The sequence below is a fragment of the Schistocerca nitens genome, chromosome 5, assembly GCF_023898315.1.
Source record: "Schistocerca nitens isolate TAMUIC-IGC-003100 chromosome 5, iqSchNite1.1, whole genome shotgun sequence".
Classification (NCBI taxonomy): Eukaryota; Metazoa; Arthropoda; class Insecta; order Orthoptera; family Acrididae; genus Schistocerca; species Schistocerca nitens.
This window is the reverse complement of record NC_064618.1, coordinates 756864478-756887266: the sequence shown is the minus strand read 5'-3', so window position 1 is coordinate 756887266 and position 22789 is coordinate 756864478. Positions and strand designations below refer to the sequence as shown.

At 47.8% G+C, this 22789-nt stretch overlaps 1 protein-coding gene across 1 annotated transcript in view; it reads right to left on the bottom strand.

The window, feature by feature from the left end:
* Positions 1–22789, bottom strand: part of LOC126260702 (odorant receptor 82a-like) — a 116470-nt gene that overhangs the window by 5754 nt on the left and 87927 nt on the right. Inside the window, exons 6-7 of the mRNA XM_049958037.1 lie at positions 20904–21005; positions 1953–2108 (exon numbers count right to left, since the gene is read on the bottom strand). Of these exons, the coding sequence (XP_049813994.1) occupies positions 1953–2108; positions 20904–21005 (258 nt within the window). The remainder of the gene's footprint in view (positions 1–1952; positions 2109–20903; positions 21006–22789) is intronic.

The window sequence follows — 22789 nt, the reverse complement described above, 5'->3', positions numbered from 1 at the left end:
GCGTCGTCCTCTCCTCATCTATGGTGATTTTGGTAGATTTCTGCCGATGATATAGACCTGTTTACACCCTCCAGTTGTACCTTCACAGTAGTGGCTGCATCAGACAAGTCAGAAGACTGATTCAATGTTGTTCTTACAATGGACTGGTTGCGATGGTTCTGTTGCACTGACAGCACGGTCACCGGGCACGACACAAAATGGCCTCGTTTTCTGGGGTCATGTGAAGAGCCTTGTTTTGTTAGACTGCGGTCGACACTCAGACGAACTTCAAATGGCTCTGAGCACTATGGGACTCAACATCATAGGTCATAAGTCCCCTAGAACTTAGAACTACTTAAACCTAACTAACCTAAGGACATTACACACACCCATGCCCGAGGCAGGATTCGAACCTGCGACCGTAGCAGTCCCGCGGTTCCGAACTGTAGCGCCAGAACTGCACGGCCACCGCGGCCGGCTCAGACGAACTTCGCTGCTGCGATTGTCGCAGCCGCGGAAGCTGTCCGCCAAATTATGGCGAATCTTCATCGTGTAAAACAGTCGACCGTGCGTTGCTGTGCACTTTACGTGACCACGATGTTCGAAATTTTGATCAACACTTACAAGGAAACTGCTCCGCATTTGTTCGCACTAAACTTCACACAGACAGAACAGATTGAACAGAATGTTACAGAACTGTATGTACACTACGGGCCATTAAAATTGCTACACCAAGAAGAAATGCAGATGATAAACGGGTATTCATTGAACAAATACATTATACTAGAACTGACAAGTGATTACATTTTCACGCAATTTGGGTGCGTAGATCCTGAGAAATCAGTACCCAGAAAAACCACCTCTGGCAGTAATAACGGCCTTGATACGCCTGGGCATTGAGTCAAACAGAGCTTGGATGGCGTGTAAAGGTACAGCTGCCCAAGCAGCTTCAACACGATACCACAGTTCATCAAGAGTAGTGACTGGCGTATTGTGACGAGCCAGTTGCTCGGCCACCATTGACCAGACGTTTTCAGTTGGTGAGAGATCTGGAGAATGAGCTGACCGGGGCAGCAGTCGAACGTTTTCTGTATCCAGAAAGGCCCGTACAGGACATGCAACATGCGGTCGTGCACTATCCTGCTGAAATGTAGAGTTTCGCAGGGATCGAATGAAGGGTAGAGCCACGGGTCGAAGCACATCTGAAATGTAACGTCCACTGTTCAAAGTACCGTCAGTGCGAACAAGAGGTGACCGAGACGTGTAACCAATGGTACCCCATACCATCACGCCGGGTGATACGCCAGTATGGCGATGACGAACACGACGATACGCATTTCTCCTCCTTATACGAGGCATCATAACAACGTTTCACCAGGCAGCGCCGGTCAACTGCTGTTTGTGTATGAGAAATCGGTTGGAAACTTTCCTCATGTCAGCACGTTGTACGTGTCGCCACCGCCGCACCCTTGTGTGAATGCTCTGAAAAGCTAATGATTTGCACATCACAGCATCTTCTTCCTGTAGGTTAAATTTCGCGTCTGTAGCACGTCATTTTCGTGGTGTAGCAATTTTAATGGCCAGTAGTGTATTTCATTCGGCGGTTCTTGATCTACCCTCTTTATTCTGTTACTCGTTTTTGTGACTGAACAGCCTTTTACACTGTTGTGAAGGTATTTTCACAGTGTCGAATCTAATTGGTGCAACAAACTAAATAAATTGCAATTACGTTATTACTCTGTAACCAGGCACATAAATACCAGGGGTCCCTTTTAACATAAGTACTCAGAAAATATCCGTGAACTACCTCCAAATGTAATGGAGAAGTCACGAGACATTTCATAAAATAAAGAGAACCCACTGATGATGAAACATCACCGGAACACATCATCATGTGTGGAAAAGAATCCTTGCGAAATATATTTATTCACAGAAAGCTGTAATCAATGAGTGCCCAGTTTCGGGTGACTTACCAGAAGGAAGGTGTCCCTGGAGATGGTGTAGAACTTGCTAGCGGTGAGTCGCAGGGGGCGGTGGGCGCGGCACAGGAAGATCCGCAGCTCCCTGCCAAAGCGCGGAGTCGCCACCACCCAGTCACTGCTGTACGCAGACATCTGCAGACGCTCGCTCTGTAGTCAGGGAGACCATGAGCTGATCGAAGCCGAGGAAAAGTTTTAGAAAAAGTAGTACAAGAGAAAGGAGCAACCTGGTCTCTCCATTCAACGACTGCAGCTTGAGAACACTTAACGAATTTAATTATATACATAAAATTGTTTCTCTTATTAGTTTCGCCGTGTTCAGAATCTGTTGTTGTTCTGCAACTGTAAATTCAGTTAATTAAAGATCGTTCCAGTTGCTAATGTACACTACTGGGCATTAAAATTGCTACGCCAGGAAGATGACGTGCTTACAGACGCGAAATTTAACCGACAGGAAGAAGATGCTGTGAAATGCAAATGATTAACTTTTCAGACCATTCACACAAGTTTGGCGCCTGTGGCGACACCTACAACGTGCTGACATGAGGAAAGTTTCCAACCGATTTCTCATACACAACCAGCAGTTGACCGATGTTGCCTGGTGAAACGTTGTTGTGATGCCCCGTGTAAGAAGGAGAAATGCGTACCATCACGTTTCTGACTTTGATAAAGGTAGGATTGTAGCCAATCGCGATTGCGGTTTCTCGTATCGCGACATTGCTGTTCGCGTTCGTAGAGATCCAATGACTGTTAGCGGAATATGGAATCGGTGGGTTCAGGAGGGTAATACGGAATGCCGTGCTGGATCCCAACGGCCTCGTATCACTAGCAGTCGAAATGAGATGACAGGCATCTTATGCGCATGGCTGTAACGGATCGTGCAGACACGTCTCGATCCCTGAGTCAACAGATGGGGACGTTTGCAACACAATAATCATCTTCACGAACAGTTCGACGACGTTTGCAGCAGCATAGACTATCAGCTTGGAGACCATGTCTGCGGTTACCCTTGACGTTGCATCACAGACAAGAGCGCCTGCGATGGTGTACTCGACGACGAACCTGGGTGCACGAATGGCAAAACGTCATTTTTTCGGATGAATCCAGGTTCTGTTTACATCATCATCATGGTCACATCCGTGTTTGGCGACAACGCGGTGAATGCACATTGGAAGTGTGTATTCGTCATCGCCATACTGGCGTATCACCCGTCGTGATGGTATGGGGTGCCATTGGTTACACGTCTCGGTCACCTCTTGACGCATTGACGGCACTTTGAACAGTGGACGTTACATTTCAGATGTGTTAAGACCCGTGGCTCTACCCTTCATTCGATCCCTGCAAAACCCTAGATTTCAGCAGGATAATGCACGACTGCATGTTGAAGGTCTTGTATGGGCCATTCTAGGTACAGAAAATGTTCGACTGTTGCCCTGGCCAGCACATTCTCCAGATCTCTCACCAATTGAAAACGTCTGGTCAATGGTGGCCGAGCAACTGGCTCGTCACAATACGCCAGTCACTACTCTTGATGAACTGTGGTATCGTGTTGAAACTGCATGGGCAGCTGTACCTGTACACGCCATCCAAGCTCTGTTTGACTCAATGCCCAGGTGTATTAAGGCCTTTACTACGGCCAGAGTTGGTTGTTCTGGGTACTGATTTCTCAGGATGTATGCACCCAAACTGCGTGAAAATGTAATCACACGTCAGTTCTAGTGTAATATATTTGTCCAATGAATACCCGTTTATCATCTTTATTTATTCTTGGGACAGCAATTTTAATGGCCAGTGGTGTAGTTTCACCGTGTTCGGAATCTGTTGTTGTTCTGCAACTGTAAATTCAGTTAATTAAAGATCGTTCCAGTTGCTAATGTATATTCAACTCTTAACCGGCGTTGCGGAGTCTGAGACGCGAGGGAAATCTGGAGTTGTAGTAGTTTTCGTATTTATTGATCAGGAAGCATACGCCGTTCAGTACCTTTCTGTGATAGAGACACACGTCACGTTCGCAGGCGACTGCAGTCTGTTATCAAGACAAGCGCTGTACTAAGGTGGATCGCTGAACGTGTTGCTGGCTGTTCAGATTAAGACGACGATCCCGACAATATTACCATGGAAAATGCTATTCCAAGTGATCATGAAAAGGCAAGTGAACGTTTTGGCGGTGAGTCTGATGACGGAGTTGAGATTCACGTTACTGAACGTGAAGACGAAAATTGTGTGTTCGATGCATTGCAAATATGCAAGACTTTCAAGTATTATCATTTCATATGTGTGTTTGGACCGTCATCAATATTTTAGTTTTCCTGTAGAAGTAAATGTGTGCTCTTTTCTGACAGTTTTACCTTACAAAAAGTATGTTCCATTAAAATTTTTGCCAGTTTTTTCTTGGAAAATAAATAAACAAGAAGACTATGTTTGTTTGTGTAATGTTCTTAGTTTCAGATTTTTTGCCTCATTTTGTTTCTAAGTTAGCTACAAATAAAAAAGTTTTTTCCTTACACGTCTTCTATTACGTATAAATCTCAAAACAACAACAACAACAAAAATCATTACCTGACACAGTTAAGTTTTATTGATTTGGAGCCCCCGAACTCCGCAACGCATTTAGCGCTAAAATTTCTGAGCACATCGATTAAGGGTTATGTTCAAGACAGCTTTGAGCCTTCACACCCAGGCCATTTTTACGAGGATCTGAAGTAGTTACCGTTAATGCACAGCATAGGCTCAGCAATCTTCATTTAACACGTCACACATAAACTCAACTTTCACTGTTAAATCTATTAGCACATGTCATTAATGCCGGCCGAGAAGACCTAGCTGTTCTAGGAGCTACAGTCTGGAACCGCGCGACTGCTACGGTCCTGCCTCTGGTTAGTTAGGTTTAAGTAGTTCTAAGTTCTAGGGGACTGATGACCGTAGAAGTTAAGTCCCATAGTGCTCAGAGCCATTTGAACCATTTTTTGTCATTAATGCTCCGTTATACTTGTTCCTAAACTGCGGGAAACACAAAATTTACTACTCGGACTGTAAAGCTAGCCGCTACTGACAAATAGAAAGGGATTTCCAAACGTGATACACTGAATCAACAGAATCAAAGAAAGAAAAGGAAGTACATTCATGTTCGCAGTTCAACTCATAAAGATAGACACGCGGTGCACATTATTGAAAATAACCACGTAATTCTCCATACAATGAAGAAGGGATAGCTTAAGGACCTACATGAAGAAATAGAAATTTACACCCACCTACAGATATCCTAGAAAAATACACTCAACAAGCAGTGAACACTAAGAAACGCTAGTCTCTTGATCACATGCTGCCCCTTTATTTACAGCTTCCTATGAAAGTATTCTACAATTCGTAACTGTGTATTGTTGTTGTTGTGGTCTTCAGTCCTGAGACTGGTTTGATGCAGCTCTCCATGCTACTCTAAGCTGTGCAAGCTTTTTGATCTCCGAGTACTTACTGCAACTTACATCCTTCTGAATCTGCTTAGTGTACTCATCTCTTTGTCTCCCTCTACCATTTTTACCCTCCACGCTGCCTTCAATGCTAAATTTGTGATTCCTTGGTGCCTCAAAACATGTCCTACCAACAGGTCCCTTCTTCTTGTCAAATTGTGCCACAAACTCCTCTACTCCCCAATTCTGTTCAATACCTCCTCATTAGTTATGTGATCTACCTCTCTAATCTTCAGCATTCTTCTGTAGCACCACATTTCGAAAGCTTCTATTCTCTTCTTGTCCAAACTATTTATCGTCATGTTTCACTTCCATACATGGCTACACTCCATACAAATACTTTCAGAAACGACTTCCTGACACTTAAATCTATACTCGATGTTAATAAATTTCTCTTCTTCAGAAACGCTTTCCTTGCCATTGCCAGTCTACATTTTATATCCTCTCTACTTCGACCATCATCAGTTATTTTTCTCCCCAAATAGCAAAACTCCTTTACTACTTTAAGTGTCTCATTTCCTAATCTAATTTCCGCAGCATCACCCGACTTAATTCGACTACATTACATTATCCTCGTTTTGCTTTTGTTGATGTGTATAGATATTAGTAAACCTTTTACCTCCATGCATTTCACGCTGCGTCCAAGACACCCTAGTGACCTCCACTACACTTCCGTACGTCTCAACTTTTGTCTGGTCGCGCTAGAAGGCATAATTGTACATTCAACTTGGATAAATGGTTCAAATGGCTCTGAGAACTATGGGACTTAAGATCTGAGGTCATCAGTCTCCTAGAACGTAGAGCTACTTAAACCTAACTAACCTAAGGACATCACACACAACCATGCCCGAGGCAGGGTTCGAACCAGCGATCGTAGCGGTCGCGCGGTTCCAGACTGAAGCGCCTAGAACCGCTCGGCCACAACGGCTGGCCAACCTAGATATCACTGTAGAGCTAGAGCTCTTTCGAAGTTGGTGCGGGAGGGGGGGGGGGCGGGGGGGGGGGCGCTTATGCTGAACTACTAGCGCAAAAAATGTTGCTCGCAATTCCCTATGTCTTAACGTTTGTTCAGTTACGCTAGAGAGCGTAACTATATACTCAACCTGGACTCATTGTCCATCGTAATATTCGCTTCAATTTTGTCTTTGAGTTCTCCAGTGAGATGACATACGAAGTGTACCGAATGAACTCGCAAATCAAAATGCTAATCCTGTGCAATACCCTCTAATATATAAATCGCTTCGCTAAACCAATGCACCGCAGAATACGAAGAGTCATACATAGCGCTGAATTCTGCCTTGGCCGGTCGCTGTGGTCTAGCGGTTCTAGGCGCTTAGTCCGGAACCGCGCGACTGCTACGGTCGCAGGTTCGAATCCTGCCTCGGGCATGGATGTGTGTGATGTCCTTAGGTTAGTTAGGTTTAAGTAGTTCTAAGTTCTAGGGGACTGATGACAACAGATGTTAAGTCCCATAGTGCTCAGAGCCATTTGAACCAATTCTGCCTTGTGTTATCGCCATTACGACATACTATCGGAACAAAGAGCGAACGGATCGCTTCATTTTACGAGGGGCGTTCAGAAAGTAAGCTCCGATCGGTCGCGAAATGGAAACGACTATGAAAATCCGATAAAGCGTTGCACAGATGTGTTGGGTAGTGTCTCTAGTATAACCCCAGTTAGCATCACGTCGCTCTTCTCATTTCTGAGCTCGCAGTGAGTGCGTAAAGATGTCTAGAAAATAGTGTCTGCCGCCAAGTACGAGGGCCTGGTGAGACATTTCGCCTGAAGCTATGCAGCTAACATTACATAACTGTCGTGCTGTTTCTTCTTCAAGACAATTCTCAGCCGCATTCTGCAGGGGCAATGAAGATGCTCCTGCATCGTTTTCAAATGGAAATGTGAGATTACCCACAATACAGTCCGCAATTGTCTCCCCCTGAGTTTCATCTCTGGTCACATGAACCGCTGTCTTTGAAGACAACATTTTGACACAGACAACGAGGTGTAGGCCAGCGTGGAGAATTGGCGGAAAGCACTGGCGGCTGCCTTCTATGATGAGGCTATTGAAAGGTTGGTACAACGCTATGACAAAAGTCTAAGTCAGAACGGCGACTACGTAGAGAAGTAGCTGAAAGGTGTAGCTAATTGTTACAAGTAAAACATTTCTGATGTTCACTGTGGTTTCAATTTGGCAATCAATCGGAGCTTACTTTCTGAACAGGCCTCGTACTTACGTAAGTTAAGAGAGAATGCTGCTTTTGTAAACAGTTTCACTAAAATTTTGAACCTGGGAATAAAACGCATAATAAACTCTACGTAAAGTCTATGGCAAAAGCCCGTGACCAGACTGTCAGTCTGATTGCAGGTACAGTGCAGCCCTTCTACCTGCCGTGGCACTAGGAGGGGAGGGGTGGCGGGTCCCTCGCACCAGCCGCCTTTTACCCGTGGGAGAGAATCCCACCACACAGTGCTACAGCAAGCTGGGTCGATGTGGGACCATCCTGAATGGAACGAGGAAAAATCTCAGCACCCATCACGGAGTGAACCGGAGCCTGCAGATAGTGCTCTTCTTGCTAGACCGCCACTGCCACGATTTAAAAAAATAATAATAATTTCATAAATCTTTACATCTTTGAAACATGGAATTGTGACGACCGTTGCAGCCTGCCAGTAAAGTATCTGCTGAAAAGCATTCACTTAATAAATGGGCATTAATACGGGATATCTCCACCCTACACCTTCACAACGTGTAACGTCTCCTAACAAAACACATATTATATTTGATAAAAAAGGAGAAAAGAATAATTGAACTGGATGATTGTAACTGCGTTGACAACGATTGTGTGAACTTTATGTAATGAAGAAAAACCATTATGTGCCATGTTTTATACTTGTATAGAATTATGTACCGATTTTTTTAAGATAATACCTGTGTCGGCGAGTACTGAAACCGCCACAGGCGATACTTATTAAATATCAAACAAAGATGAGAATATGTCACAACGAGTATAAATAGTAGTGACCGAGCATTTATTTCTCTGTCGTCTTCTTGGAGTTACGTGAGTAGGAGAGCCTGTGACGTTATATTGTATGCTTGTGTAGCATTCTTTTGTAAAGATTGAGAGAAGGACGCCATTAGGTACTGATCTGTAAAGGTGTGTAATCATTTAAATGTTTTGAATTGAGTTACTTAGTGAAAACCTGAAAACCTGCATTATGATTTATAATAAGCTTGCCTGGTATTTTATCCCATCCTTTTAAGACATTTTCAGCTATTTAAATATTATTCGTGGAGCAGAGCTGCGCTACGAACGAACGAGCCGCTCCCGCGGCGCATTCAAACTGCATTAAATGAAACCAATCACATCGCAAAGAAGCGGACATGTAATAGTGAACTAAAATTATATCTTTCAGCTTTCGGAATTGCAGGGCAGAGCAGCAGATTTTATGATATGTTTTACAGGTGGGAGCGGGCTGCGGATGATATATTATTAGCAGTGCAAAAAGATAATTTACCTTCGGTCGTGCGGTAGCGTTCTCGCTTCCCACGCCCGGGATCCCGGGTTCGATTCCCGGCGGGGTCAGGGATTTTCTCTGCCTCGTGATGACTGGGTGTTGTGTGCTGTCCTTAGGTTAGTTAGGTTTAAGTAGTTCTAAGTTCTAGGGGACTGATGACCATAGATGTTAAGTCCCATAGTGCTCAGAGCCATTTGAACCATAATTTACCTTCATAACATAAATCTTGCTATGCGTAGTTCTGGTCTGGCAAACATTATAGTAAAAACATATTTTTCTCTGACAATAGTCTCATGTTCTCGTGTTAGTCGTGGTACTTACTGGTGTTTTACTGTTAACAAAAATCCACTGCAAAATTTTCATGCTGAACAAACATTGCGTACTCTAACATCACTACTGATAACGAAATAATTTTCAGTAACCTTTTCAATAACTGTAAAGTAAGGAAGATATGTTGAACTTTATAGCGAGTTACAGCAACGAAACAATGTTCCTTTAATAGAAAGCCAGATCCAGAATAATAGGAACATAATATACACTCCTGGAAATGGAAAAAAAACACATTGACACCGGTGTGTCAGACCCACCATACTTGCTCCGGACACTGCGAGAGGGCTGTACAAGCAATGATCACACGCACGGCACAGCGGACACACCAGGAACCGCGGTGTTGGCCGTCGAATGGCGCTAGCTGCGCAGCATTTGTGCACCGCCGCCGTCAGTGTCAGCCAGTTTGCCGTGGCATACGCAGCTCCATCGCAGTCTTTAACACTGGTAGCATGCCGCGACAGCGTGGACGTGAACCGTATGTGCAGTTGACGGACTTTGAGCAAGGGCGTATAGTGGGCATGCGGGAGGCCGGGTGGACGTACCGCCGAATTGCTCAATACGTGGGGCGTGAGGTCTCCACAGTACATCGATGTTGTCGCCAGTGGTCGGCGGAAGGTGCACGTGCCCGTCGACCTGGGACCGGACCGCAGCGACGCACGGATGCACGCCAAGACCGTAGGATCCTACGCAGTGCCGTAGGGGACCGCACCGCCACTTCCCAGCAAATTAGGGACACTGTTGCTCCTGGGGTATCGGCGAGGACCATTCGCAACCGTCTCCATGAAGCTGGGTTACGGTCCCACACACCGTTAGGCCGTCTTCCGCTCACGCCCCAACATCGTGCAGCCCGCCTCCAGTGGTGTCGCGACAGGCGTGAATGGAGGGACGAATGGAGACGTGTCGTCTTCAGCGATGAGAGTCGCTTCTGCCTTGGTGCCAATGATGGTCGTATGCGTGTTTGGCGCCGTGCAGGTGAGCGCCACAATCAGGACTGCATACGACCGAGGCACACAGGGCCAACACCCGGCATCATGGTGTGGGGAGTGATCTCCTACACTGGCCGTACACCACTGGTGATCGTCGAGGCGACACTGAATAGTGCACGGTACATCCAAACCGTCATCGAACCCATCGTTCTACCATTCCTAGACCGGCAAGGGAACTTGCTGTTCCAACAGGACAATGCACGTCCGCATGTATCCCGTGCCACCCAACGTGCTCTAGAAGGTGTAAGTCAACTACCCTGGCCAGCAAGATCTCCGGATCTGTCCCCCATTGAGCATGTTTGGGACTGGATGAAGCGTCGTATCACGCGGTCTGCACGTCCAGCACGAACGCTGGTCCAACTGAGGCGCCAGGTGGAAATGGCATGGCAAGCCGTTTCACAGGACTACATCCAGCATCTCTACGATCGTCTCCATGGGAGAATAGCAGCCTGCATTGCTGCGAAAGGTGGATATACACTGTACTAGTGCCGACATTGTGCATGCTCTGTTGCCTGTGTCTATGTGCCTGTGGTTCTGTCAGTGTGATCATGTGATGTATCTGACCCCAGGAATGTGTCAATAAAGTTTCTCCTTCCTGGGACAATGAATTCACGGTGTTCTTATTTCAATTTCCAGGAGTGTATTTTGTTATGTGGAAAATTAATGATCCGAAGAAAGTCACAGCACAGCATCCCTAAAAAGTATTTCAGCGCTCTTTTCGTGGCAACATATTTCATCTCACATATTAGTTGTTACGCGAGTAATAAAAAAGCAAGGAGAGCCAGCGAAAAACGGCTTGACTATTTATACACATCTGGCTTGAATATTGCTGAGGACATTTCAGTGAGTTGTCTATGGAGGAACGATAACCTATTCTTCCGCAAGAGCTGAAACCAGACAAGACGGTGGTGTTGGGTGCTAGGTCCAGAGCGAAGTCGACATTCTAACTGATCCCAAGAGTGCTCGAGTAGGTTCATGTCCGGTTAATGAGAAGGCCAGTCCTTCTTAGGAATGTTATCGTCCAAAAACCGTTGTCTAACAGGTGAGACATCATCGTCTCCAAACTATTCTGCTACTGTACACATTACACAATTCTGTAAAATGTGTTCATATTCTTCCATACTTAACATCTTCTTAAGCGTAACGAGTGGACCGCACCGTAATCACGAAAATCTCCCCAGCACAATACCACCTCCCACTCCTTTCTTGACTGACAGCTCTACACGCGGAAGGTAACGTTCTCCGGCGTTCACCAAGCCAACTCTTTCCATCGATTTGCCAGAGGATACAGCGCGGCAAATCAATACAAATCACTCGTTTTCAGTCTTCCCCTGTCTGGTAATGTTGTTCTTTAGACCACCTCAAGCATCGCTTCGCATTTAGTACAGATACGTGTTGCTTATGAGAAGCTTGCAAGGGATCCGTGATCGCACGAACATAAATGTTAGTACCCGACAGCCAGCTCGATAGCAGACAAGAGTCGATTGTTGAGCGCTGCAGGAGGCAGTGAGACTAGTGTCGAGTGACCTGTAGTACTGGAGAGACGGGCAAGAATGGTGGTCGAGTGAGTAGTAAACGGCAAATTCACCGGAGTATGACAAATTAGCGCGTAACCCTGATCGTCGTGGGGTTGACCCTCACCGATACCGATTCGCGAATGATATGAAACCAAAAGTGACAAGTGCCGAATTACGTGTTTCGCGTCAACCGCGTCGGCCAGCAACAACCATGGAATGCGGCGAGGATTGTTGTGAGTGTTAACCATCATTACTGCATATGACGAAGTACTTGAAATCGGCAACCAATAAAAAGATATAACCGTAATTAAACGTGTAAGGCGAAGGTAGCAACTGCCTCAGAATTTGTGTGTTAGTAGAAAATACATATCAGTTTATACATCGCAACCTTTGTGGTCCTTAATAATAGACAAACTTTCAATCATTCCACTATTCAGTCTCATAACAGCCGCACTCGGTTGAAATACCCCCGAAACCATAGCAGAAAAACCGATGGCCTCTCATGCATTAAGCACACGGTCATATAATTATAATAATTAACTGTTTGGCGGCTTCGGTAAAGTACACAAAACCCAATATAAGCACAACCGGGGGTGTCTCAAGCTGCTCGACCATTTTAACGCATTCTTTCTCTCTACCTACGCACATTGTTAGCTGGACCGTTGGTAGAACTTTGGAATCAGAGTTGATATGAGGGATAAATGGAGGGAGAGAGGGCATCATCCGGGAGGGGGAGTTGATGGAAGCCACCTTGGGAAAGGAGATGTAGGGTGTAGAGATGGAGGGTAGGGGGGACACAACGGTGAAGACGTGGCAGGGGGCAGCGATCAGAGAGGATCAACCGGGGGGTGAGGGGGTTCAAGACGGTGGGAGGTGTAGAGGATGCGGATGTGTTCGAGGAATAGGAGCAGATGGGGGAAAGGGATGAGATCATAGAGGATTCGCGTGGGGGACGGGAGGCAAATACGGAAGGCGAGGCGGAGTGCATGACGCTCAAGGATCTGGAGGGACTTATATAATTTGTGGGGGGGGGGGCAGATATCCAGGCAGGACTGGCATAACATAGGCTGGGACGGATTAAGGATTTGTAGGTGTGGAGGATGGTAGAGGGGTGCAACCCCAATGTCCGGCCAGAGAGGTGTTTGAGGAGTCGGAGGCGGTTGTGGGCTTTGGATTGGATGGAGCGGAGATGAGGGATCCAGGTGAGGTGACGGTCAATGGTGAGGCCAAGGTAGGTGAGGGTGGGGCTAAGGCGGACAGGATGGGCGCAGACAGTAAGGGAGAAATCCAGGAGCCGGAAGGAGCGAGTGGTACGACCTACGATGACGGCCTGGGTCTTGGAAGGGTTGAGTTTCAGGAGCCACTGGTTACACCATGCAGCAAAAAGGTCAAGGTGATTCTGGAGAAGGCGTTGGGACCGGTGGAGGGTAGGAGCGAGGGCGAGGAATGCGGTATCATCAGCGTATTGCAATAGGTGTACTGGAGAGGGGGCTTGGGGCATATCTGCCGTGTACAGGAGGTAGAGGAGAGGGGAGAGGACAGAGCCCTGGGGCACACCTGCAGAGGTGTAGAAGGTGTGGGAATTGGCATTATGGATGGTAACATAGGAGGGGCAGTGGGAGAGGAAGGAGGCCATCAGACAGATGTAGTTGATAGGAAGGGCATAGGTTTGGAGTTTAAACAGGAGACCGGGATGCCAGACACAGTCGTAGGCCTTTTCGACGTCAAGGGAGACAAAAATGGAAGGGCGATGGGAGTTAAGCTGGAGGGAGAGGAGATGAGTGGGGTGGAGGAGTTGGTCATCAGCAGAGAAGGAATGTCGAAAGCCACATTGGGTGTTTGGTAGGAGGTGGTTTTGGTGGAGGTGGTGATGGATGTGCCGGGAAAGGATGGATTCCAAGAGCTTGCTGAACACCGATGTGAGACAGATAGGACGATAGGAAGAGGCATCAGATGGAGGCTTGTTGGGTTTGGAGAACATCAGGATACGAGAGGTTTTCCACAGGTCGGGATAGAAGCCAGTGGCAAGGATGACATTGTAGAGGGTGGCAAGGATTGAAAGGAAGGAGGGAGGGCAGTGTTTGAGGTGGTGGTAGGTAACGCAGTCGTGGCCGGGAGCAGTGTTGCGTTTAGTGCGGAGTGTGAGGCTGATGTCCTGTGTAGTGATGGGAGTGTTAAGTGCAGATGGTGGGGTGTGGCCCAAGTATTGGAAGCTAGGAGCAATGGGAGGAACAGAGGTATTCATACGGTCCATGACATCGGGAAAGAGGGAATAATCAAAGTGGGGATCATCTGGGATGGAAAAAACATCAGAGAGTTGGGAGGCAAAGTGGTTGGCCTTACTGAGGTTGTCGGGAAAGGGACGGTCATTAAGTCATTAAGGAGGAGAGGGTACTGGGGGGTGGGACGGTTCCCAGTAAGGCGGTGGAAAGCAGACCAATACTTGGAAGAGTTTATGGGGAGCGTGGTGTTGAGTTGTGTACATGTCTGGCGCTAGGCATGGCGTTTCTTCGCAGTAAGCAGGTTGTGGATGTGTCGTTGTAATTGCCGGTGGCGGGTAAGGGTATCCCGGTCACGAGTGCGGAGAAAAGAGCGGTAGAGGCGGCGGGACTCTCGAAGGAGAAGGACGGCCTGTGGAGGCAGGGCGGGGCGGTGAGGGTGGATGGCTTTGGTGGGGATATGGGTGGCGACGGCGTCAGACAAGGTCTGGTGCAGGAAGGCAGCAGTGCGAGAGATGTCATCAGGAGATTGGAGGGTAAGGTCATGGCCGTCAACCTGGGTGTGAATGGAGTCCCGGTAGGCAACCCAGTTGGCATGGGAGTAATCATGGACAAGTTTAGGAGGGACGTCAGGGCAAGGAGCGTTGCGGGGATGGAGACCATTAGAGATAGTGAGGAGAACAGGAGCATGGTCACTGCCAATGAGGTCAAGGACATTTGCGGTGATGCGCCCAAGGAGGTTGGGAGAGGCAAGGACCACATCAGGAGTGGTGTTGGATTCGGGTCGGGTGTGCTGAGGCAGGGGAACCAGGTCTCCCTGGAGAGTGGTGAGAAACTGATGCCACCGCTGGAGGTCGGTAAGATCACGGCTGTGGATATTGAGGTCGGCGGCAATCACGTAGGTGGAGAAGGTGTGGTCAATGTGGGCCAGGAAATCGTACGGGATGGGGGTGCGAGGGCGGACATAAATGGTGGCACAGGTGATGGTAAGGGTGGGGAAGAAGAGGCTGAGGGTGAGATGCTCGGCAGGATTGTTAAGGAGAGGTTGGGGCTGGACAGGGAGGTGCTTGAGGTGGCCTATAGCAACTCCGCCACGCGCCAGAGGGTACGGATTATCGGTGCGGTGTAGGGTGTAAGGAGCCGTGGAGATGGAGATAAGGGGTTGAAGGAAGGTTTCATTTAGGACGAAGGCATCCATGCAGTGCTGACGGAGGGTGTGGATGAAGAGGAGTTTGTGGGTGGGCAGGGAGCGAATGTTGTGGTACAGGATATGGTAGGGTTGTTGTACCATGGGAGGGGAGAGTTAGACGAGGGTGGTGAGGGGGTTGAAGGTGAAGTGGGCCTGGTTGTGGGAGTATGTGGCATAGGTGGTAAGATGGAAGATGGAACGGGCAGTGAGGGCGATTTGGGAAAGAGTGTGTGAGCGCTGGAAGGGGTGGATGTTTTGGAGCACAATGGTGGTGAAACGGATGATGTCCTCGGCAGTAGGTGGAGGGCGGAGCCAGTTGTTGGGGTGGATGGGGTCATCAACAGGACGGACAGGGACGGTGAGCTCAAGGGTGACTGGTGGAGGTTTCGCTTTACACTTCGAGGAGTAGGTAGGATGTGGTTCGTTGCAAGTGTTGCAGGAGGGGGGAGAGGTGAGGTTGGGCAATTCTTGAGGAAGTGTGAAGCTTTGCAGTGCGGACAAGTAGGGGGGTTCTTGCAGGCAGAGGTAACGTGGTCGTTGTAGGTGAGACAGCGTTGGCAGCGGTAGGATTGGACTGGGGAACGGGAGGGGTCCACCTTATGGCGCTGATTGTAGATGAGGGCTCCCTCGGGTCAATGGAGGAGGAGGATTCAGTGAATATCCGCATGAGAAAAGTTGGCCCAGCATCATTGAAGATGCGACAGGCTGAGCGGATTTCAATGTCGGGCCGGGAGTTGAGTTCTGCCAACACCTCAGCCTCTGTGATCACGGGGCTAAGCTTCGTGATCACAGCGGTGAAGGTTGGCGGACGTCGGGGAGGTTGAGGCTGACGGGGAGAGGACGGGGTGTGGTAGGGGGTGAGGGTTGCACGTTGGCCAAATTGGATACAGGGGATGCGGGAGAGGAGATCGGTGTGGAAGGAAGCATTGGGGGATTTAATGAGGACTGAGTCCTTGCAAGGAATCAGAAGGGAGATGGGGGCATTGGGGTAGTATTTCGGGATGGCGAGGGTGAGGGAGCGGGCATCAAGTAATTGAGGGTCAGGATTGGAGAGGACAAACGTGTGGGTGGCAGGCGTGGCGGGGACGGGGGGCGGGGCCGCGTCCATGGGGGTGGGTGGGTCACGTGGATTGGGGATTTTTTGGAGGAGACTTCGGGGGAAGGGTCAACATTCGGGTGCTTTGAAGGTTTCGTGGTCACGACTGGGTGGAGAGGGGGCAGGGGAACGGGTTTCAGGGGGAGATGGCGGGGGTCAGGACCACCCTGAGCAGCGGATGACGCAGATGGAGGGGGCATGGGCGTCACAGAGACTGTGGAACGTCGAGCCGAGATCCGTGCTGGCTTGGAGCCTGTCGGAGGCAGTGCAGGGAGCGGCGGAAAGTCAGTAGCTGTCGATTGGGCGACAGTGATAGGGGAGGAGGAGCTGGGGGTGGTTACAGCCGAAAGTGGCGCAGGGGTGGGGTGGACAGGGAGAGAAGGAAGGACGGGAAGTGGGGTGGAGGATGAGCTCCATGTGATGGTGGTTGGAGCAGCGGAGGGAGAGGTGAAAATGATAGTGGTGGTGGGTTGGGACATGGTGGCGGCGCGCGAGAAGGACGGCGGCGGCGACCAGATGGCGGCGGAGGCGGGCACCGGCAGGCGGCTGCGGCGGCGGCGGCAGCGGCGGCGAGCACCGGCAGGCGGCGGCGGCGGCGGCGGCGGCAGCGGCGGCGAGCACCGGCAGGCGGCGGCGGCGGCAGGCGGCGGCAGCGAGCACCGGCAGGCGGCCGCGGCGGCGAGGACCGGCAGGCGGCGACCAGGCGGCGGCGGTGGCGGTGGCGGCGGCAGGCAGCGACCAAACGGCGGCGGCGGCGAGCACCGGCAGACGGCGACCAGGCGGCGGCGGCGGCGGCGGCGGTGGCGGCGGTGGCGAGGAGGACAAGACGGCGAACAGTAATGACGGCGAGCAGACGACACGGCAAGGAAATGGTGGGGATCTTCCACGTCGAAGATGCACCCTGAGAGTAGCCCAGGCAGTGAAAGTCTTCGATGAAGAAGTGAATTAATCCAACCCTCGAATGCCTCAACTCTGTTCTTTTTTTTTCCTTTATTGTAATTTTAATCACCTATACAGGCGGGCTGGCAGCAGCACATTACGCTGCTCTTCAGCCTTAAGTGGAACAATAACATGACATAGAGGTGATACAGACAATACAAAAAACGGCGGGCAAAAAATGGAGATACAAAAAAAAACACTAAACATGAAGCCGTTCACGTTGGACGATAAAAACACTAACACTTGTGGACACGGCGCACAAAACACGGAGAACGGCGATGGCACATGTGAACAGTGGAGTCGTAACTGCACGAAACACAAAACGAAACACACACACGAAATACTGATGTCGATGATCTCCGGCGCGCGAATGTTCACTATGCGTGTGCGAGTCCGGGGACCTGCCAAGAGAGGAGGAGGAGGAAGGGGAGTGGGAGAGCGAGAGGGGAGAGCAGAGATGCCACGGGCAGGGGAGAAAGGGGGACGGAGGAAGGGGGAGAGGAAACCCGGGGGAAGAGGGGTGGAGGGAGGGGACGTGGGAAAAGGAAAGAGAAGGGAAGGGAAGAGAAGGGAGGGAGGGTGCCCAAAGGAAAGGACACCGAAAGTGGGGGGGGGGCAGGGTCAAAGTTGATAGGAGGGGTAGATGGAGGGGAGGAGGACATCATCAGGGAGGGGGAGCTGGCGGAAGCCACCTTGGGAGAGGGTAAGGAGGGTGGAGAGATGGAGACCGGGTGGGACGTGCGAATACAGGCACGGCAGCGGGTGGGGGTGGGAGAGGATCGGGGAGACGAGCAGGTGAGGAGGATCGAGTTTGCGGGAGGTGTACAGGATCCGTATTCTTTCAAGGAAAAGGAGGAGGTGGGGGAAGGGGGATGAGATTGTACAGGATCGCGTGGGGGAGGGGAGACGGATGCGATAGGCGAGGCGGAGAGCATGACGTTCAAGGATTTGGAGGGATTTATAAAAGGTAGGGGGGGCGGAGATCCAAGCCGGATGGGCATAACAAAGGATAGGGCGGATGAGGGACTTATAGGTGTGGAGGATGGTGGAGGGGCCAGACCCCACGTACGGCCAGAGAGGAGCTTGAGGAGACTGAGGCGGGAGCGTGCCTTGGCTTGGATTGTCCGGAGGTGGGGAGTCCAGGAGAGGCGACGGTCGAGGGTGACGCCAAGGTACGTAAGGGTGGGAGTGAGGGTGATAGGACGGCCATAGATGGTGAGATAGAAATCAAGGAGGCGGAAGGAAGGGGTGGTTTTGCCTACAATGATCGCCTGGGTTTTGGAGGGACTGACCTTGAGCAACCACTGGTTGTACCAAGCGGTGAACCGGTCAAGATGGGATTGGAGAAGGTGTTGGGAGCGCTGTAGGGTGGGGGCAGCCTCAACTCTCTTGTGGTTCCCTTTTTAGGTACTCCACGTCGACGTCTGCTTGTAGATACGTATCGTCGTTAGGTTTTCCGGCTTTACTTCCCGACGTGACAGCGACGACTCTCCGATGAGGTGCGAGCATTTTGTTTTGCTATTACTGCGAGTCTTGTAAATATCGCTTTTATTTAGTAATTTGCCCGGCTAAAACGCTCCCCTTTTATTATTAAGACAGCCTGCGCCACCATTCGGAGGGAGTGGGGACGTCAAAGAGTCACAAAAGTTCATATTAAGCAGTCTGTAAAACACTTAAACGTTCACTTCAGTTCGCGTGTTAGTTAATGCCTACGCTTTCCGCTAGATGGTTCTGACTTACTGCTGAATAGCTTTGGTTCCGTAGAACCTTCACTGATTAGTATTAGGTAAATGAAATAAGTACAACACTCTTGTATTTCACTTTCACTCTATATTCAAGGATTAAGATGGTGATGGATGATGGCCTGTTTAATAGGTTCCTAGCCTGGAGGAATCTAAATAGTCCGCAAAATGCCGATATGCAGGCGCTCTACGTCCAGATTCGCAGCTAACGGCACACGACACATTCAAAAGTCCACACGTTAATATCTGAATACCGGTACCTCTGAATTCACTCGTATCAGCAGATAATTTGAGTTTCTGTCGTCTATACGTGCGTAAAGTTCCAATCTAGCACTAAAGTCCTAAAATCCCGTTAATACTCCGTTCCTACCAACAGTCAGAAATCGTACACTACATCACTTTTAATCTCCGTAATATTCTAATAGTTTATCGTGAATCTTAACACGATAAAGTCCAATCTAATTATTGTCTCGCTGAGTGACACGGGTTCCTCGCCCTTTAACGAAACAATCAAGGAAAAAAGGCGGCAATAATGACGATCAAGCCTTTTTATAGGTTTTTCATCACAAGAGTTTATCGTCACTGCATTCTCCATGACGGAGCTTCCGTGGCTTTGCTGTACTTAGACGTTAAACTACTTGCCGATGTACTATAATTTTGATCTGCAGTTACCGAACTCTGATTCTACACTATTTTCCCCTCTAAAATTCTATTCTTAATTTTAAATTATTCTTTCTATAGCTTTTATCACTGTAAACTGAACCGAGGTGTTACATAAGGTATTACGTTTTATTTTTGACATAATCACTTTTTCACGGTACAATCATAGCCTGTTTCGGCATTCAAAGGCCATCTTCAGATGCTATGGGTGGCAGTTGACGAACAAGTGTTCATGCGTTGTCAAGTCCCACTCAGCATTTAAGGAAGGCCTTTGAAGGTCGTAATTGAAACCGGTCATGACTTTAACGTAAAAGTGATTGTGTCAAAAATTAAAAATAATACCTTACGATAAGTCAGTCACTGTCTCCGCAAACGAAATGTCATTTTTCCAAAGTTCCGCGTTATGTAGGAATGTCCGGATATGTTTGGACAGGTACTGTCAGCTATGATTTATCCTGTGTCAGACTGAACTAATTAATTCACCACATCTCATGGCGTCTGGTAAGGTGAATAATTAAACTATTAACTATTTGAGTATTCTTTTTATCACCATGCACATTTGTTAATCAAATAAGAAGTCTGATTCCTTGATGTAATTAACGTGATGGTTTAATAATTACCAGCCGATATATGTTATTCTTCTACATTTAGTCAATTAATTCGAATCACAGGAAAAATGTACAGAGAAACTCGTATGCTTAGTCTCTCCTGGAGCCTCGTAGTTCGCATTTTAAAACTGAAGGGCTGGCCTGCATGTAATTTTTGTTTCAAATCTACACCTGAATACGTGAAAGTACAAAAATGTTTCTGTGACACAGAAATGTTGTTGGAATATATAACGTCTTCGGCGGATGACAATTAAGAATAAGCGATTACATTTTAGACGTAGCTCTTGCAGATGTATGATTAATGTTTTGCTACTGGTGCAACGATATGTAATCCTAAATAAGTGGCAAGAAATGAGGAATTAATAAGCACAAATAATGCTCCTCACAGGATTCAACCAGAGTAAACTAGCGCGATTGCGGTCGTTGGAGCGGACGTTATAATTGTACAAGCTAGATCTTCCACGTCAGAGCGATAACACTAGAGACATGAAAAAATGCTCTTATCCAACTATTAAAGTTATCAATAAAAGGAGGAAATTACATATTGTAATATTTTACGAGTCATATGCGACGCGAAGTTTTTTGAACGTGTTACAGCCTACATTCATCCTAACACTGAGCTCTCGCAACTCTTGCAGCCAGCAGATCAGTCTACAAGTGTCAAAACAGAGAGTACCTGTGTTATGATGTCTGTTCCAAACCAGCAGTACAGCAGCAGCTGCTGAATTACGGAAGATAGGTACGACATGTACTTCACCAGCCAGTTGGAGTCTGCGTTCTGTAACACGTTAACATAATATGAAAGAAAATTACATGTTACGCACTCATGGACAAATGGTGTGTAGCATTTAAGAAGTAAATTACGACTTTGCGGGCGCGCCTGCCCTTTATAAGATAAGGGGCTGTTCATACGACTACCACCACAACTGATTTCATTATATAAATACATGCGATCCAGGTATGAGCACTGAAGAAGGAAGGAAAATTAGGATCTAACGCTCTGTCAGTAATGGGGTCATTACTGAAACAGCACAAACCCAGATTGGCGAAGGACTGGGAGGGAAATAGGCCGTGTCCTTTCGAAGAAACCATGCCGACTTTTGTTTTAAGAAAGAATCCACTGAAGCTCTAAATCTGGACGGCTGCACAGGGATTTGAAACACCCTCCGACCGAATCCGAACCTAGTATCTTTCTCCCGCTACAGCTTCCTCACTGACCATTTTCTCTACATTTATTTATTAGCTGCCTACAGGTGTTACTTCAGAAGAAGACGTACATGACTGTACTCTGTTGTGCTTATTTAAAATGTGGCAGTTAATCGAAAAAAAATGAAAGTACGTACAGTTATTCGTTTTATTATTCAAAAGACATGAAAGTGGTCAAAATTAGAAAGAGATATTAGTGAATTTTGTAAAGAAACCTGTGTGCTCTTAGCTGTCAATCAGAACACTGGTTTGATACAGTTTTCCACAGTAGTTTGCCATGTACAAGACTCATCATCTCTGCATAACTTCTTCAATTTACATCCATTTTAAACTTGATCTCCTTCTACAATTTTAAATCCCGCCCCCGCCCCTCCCCCCTACATATTTCTTATAGTCATGTTGTGAAATGACCTTTTCTCCCCAGTTCCACCGTTCCTACTCTTTACTTATCCAGTCTAACGTTCTAAGTTTCAGAAATTCCCCGTAGAACGAATAAGGGATCTGCTATTCTTCGCTCCATTTGTCTTTTTGAAAACTTTCATTAATCAGCATCGTGCAATAGCGTTCTCAGGTGCAAACATGTACGCTTTCGAGTCTTACGCAACCCACAAAGGAATGGTGGGAGAGAGGGGGACTTCACTCGAAAATAATAAGAAGCCTGTAACTGGCAGAGTAGCACTTGCGCCCTACGTCCTCAATTAGTTGGCAGTATCCCAATCTCTGTCATCCCCTACAGTTTTTACCCTCGTCTGCTTCCTCCACTAGCATGGAAGTTACCTGATGTCTTAACACATGTCCCATCAACAAGTCCCTTTTCTTTGTGAGTTTTCTCCTCATTTTCCTTTCGTCGCCGATTCTGTGGTCAACCATCTCATTTCTATCCGTTCACCTAATTTTCAGTATCCTTCTATAGCACCACATCTCAAACGCTTCGTTGTGATATTTTCCGATTTTCTCACTATGCATAATTTACTTCCATACAATACGGTGGTCCAAACGTACATCCTCAGAAATTTCTTCCTCTAATTAAGGTCAATGTTTGATATTAATAAATTCCTTTTGACGAGGAATGCCCACTTCGTCCGTGTTTGTCTTCTTTTTATTTCCTCCTTGGTTCAACTATCATGCATCACTTAGTAGCGAAAGTCCTCCACTTCATCTAGCGTTGATGTCAAATTTTTAGTTAATGTCATTTCTCGTACTCTTCATCACATTCGTATCTCTTTTGTGTAACTTCAGTCCACATTCTGTCCTCATTAGAATACTTACACCAATGAAAACTTTTGTAATTTTTTTCACCTTCAGCTAATCTTATCAGTGATAATCTTTCACACTGAAGTTTAATTCCACAGTTGA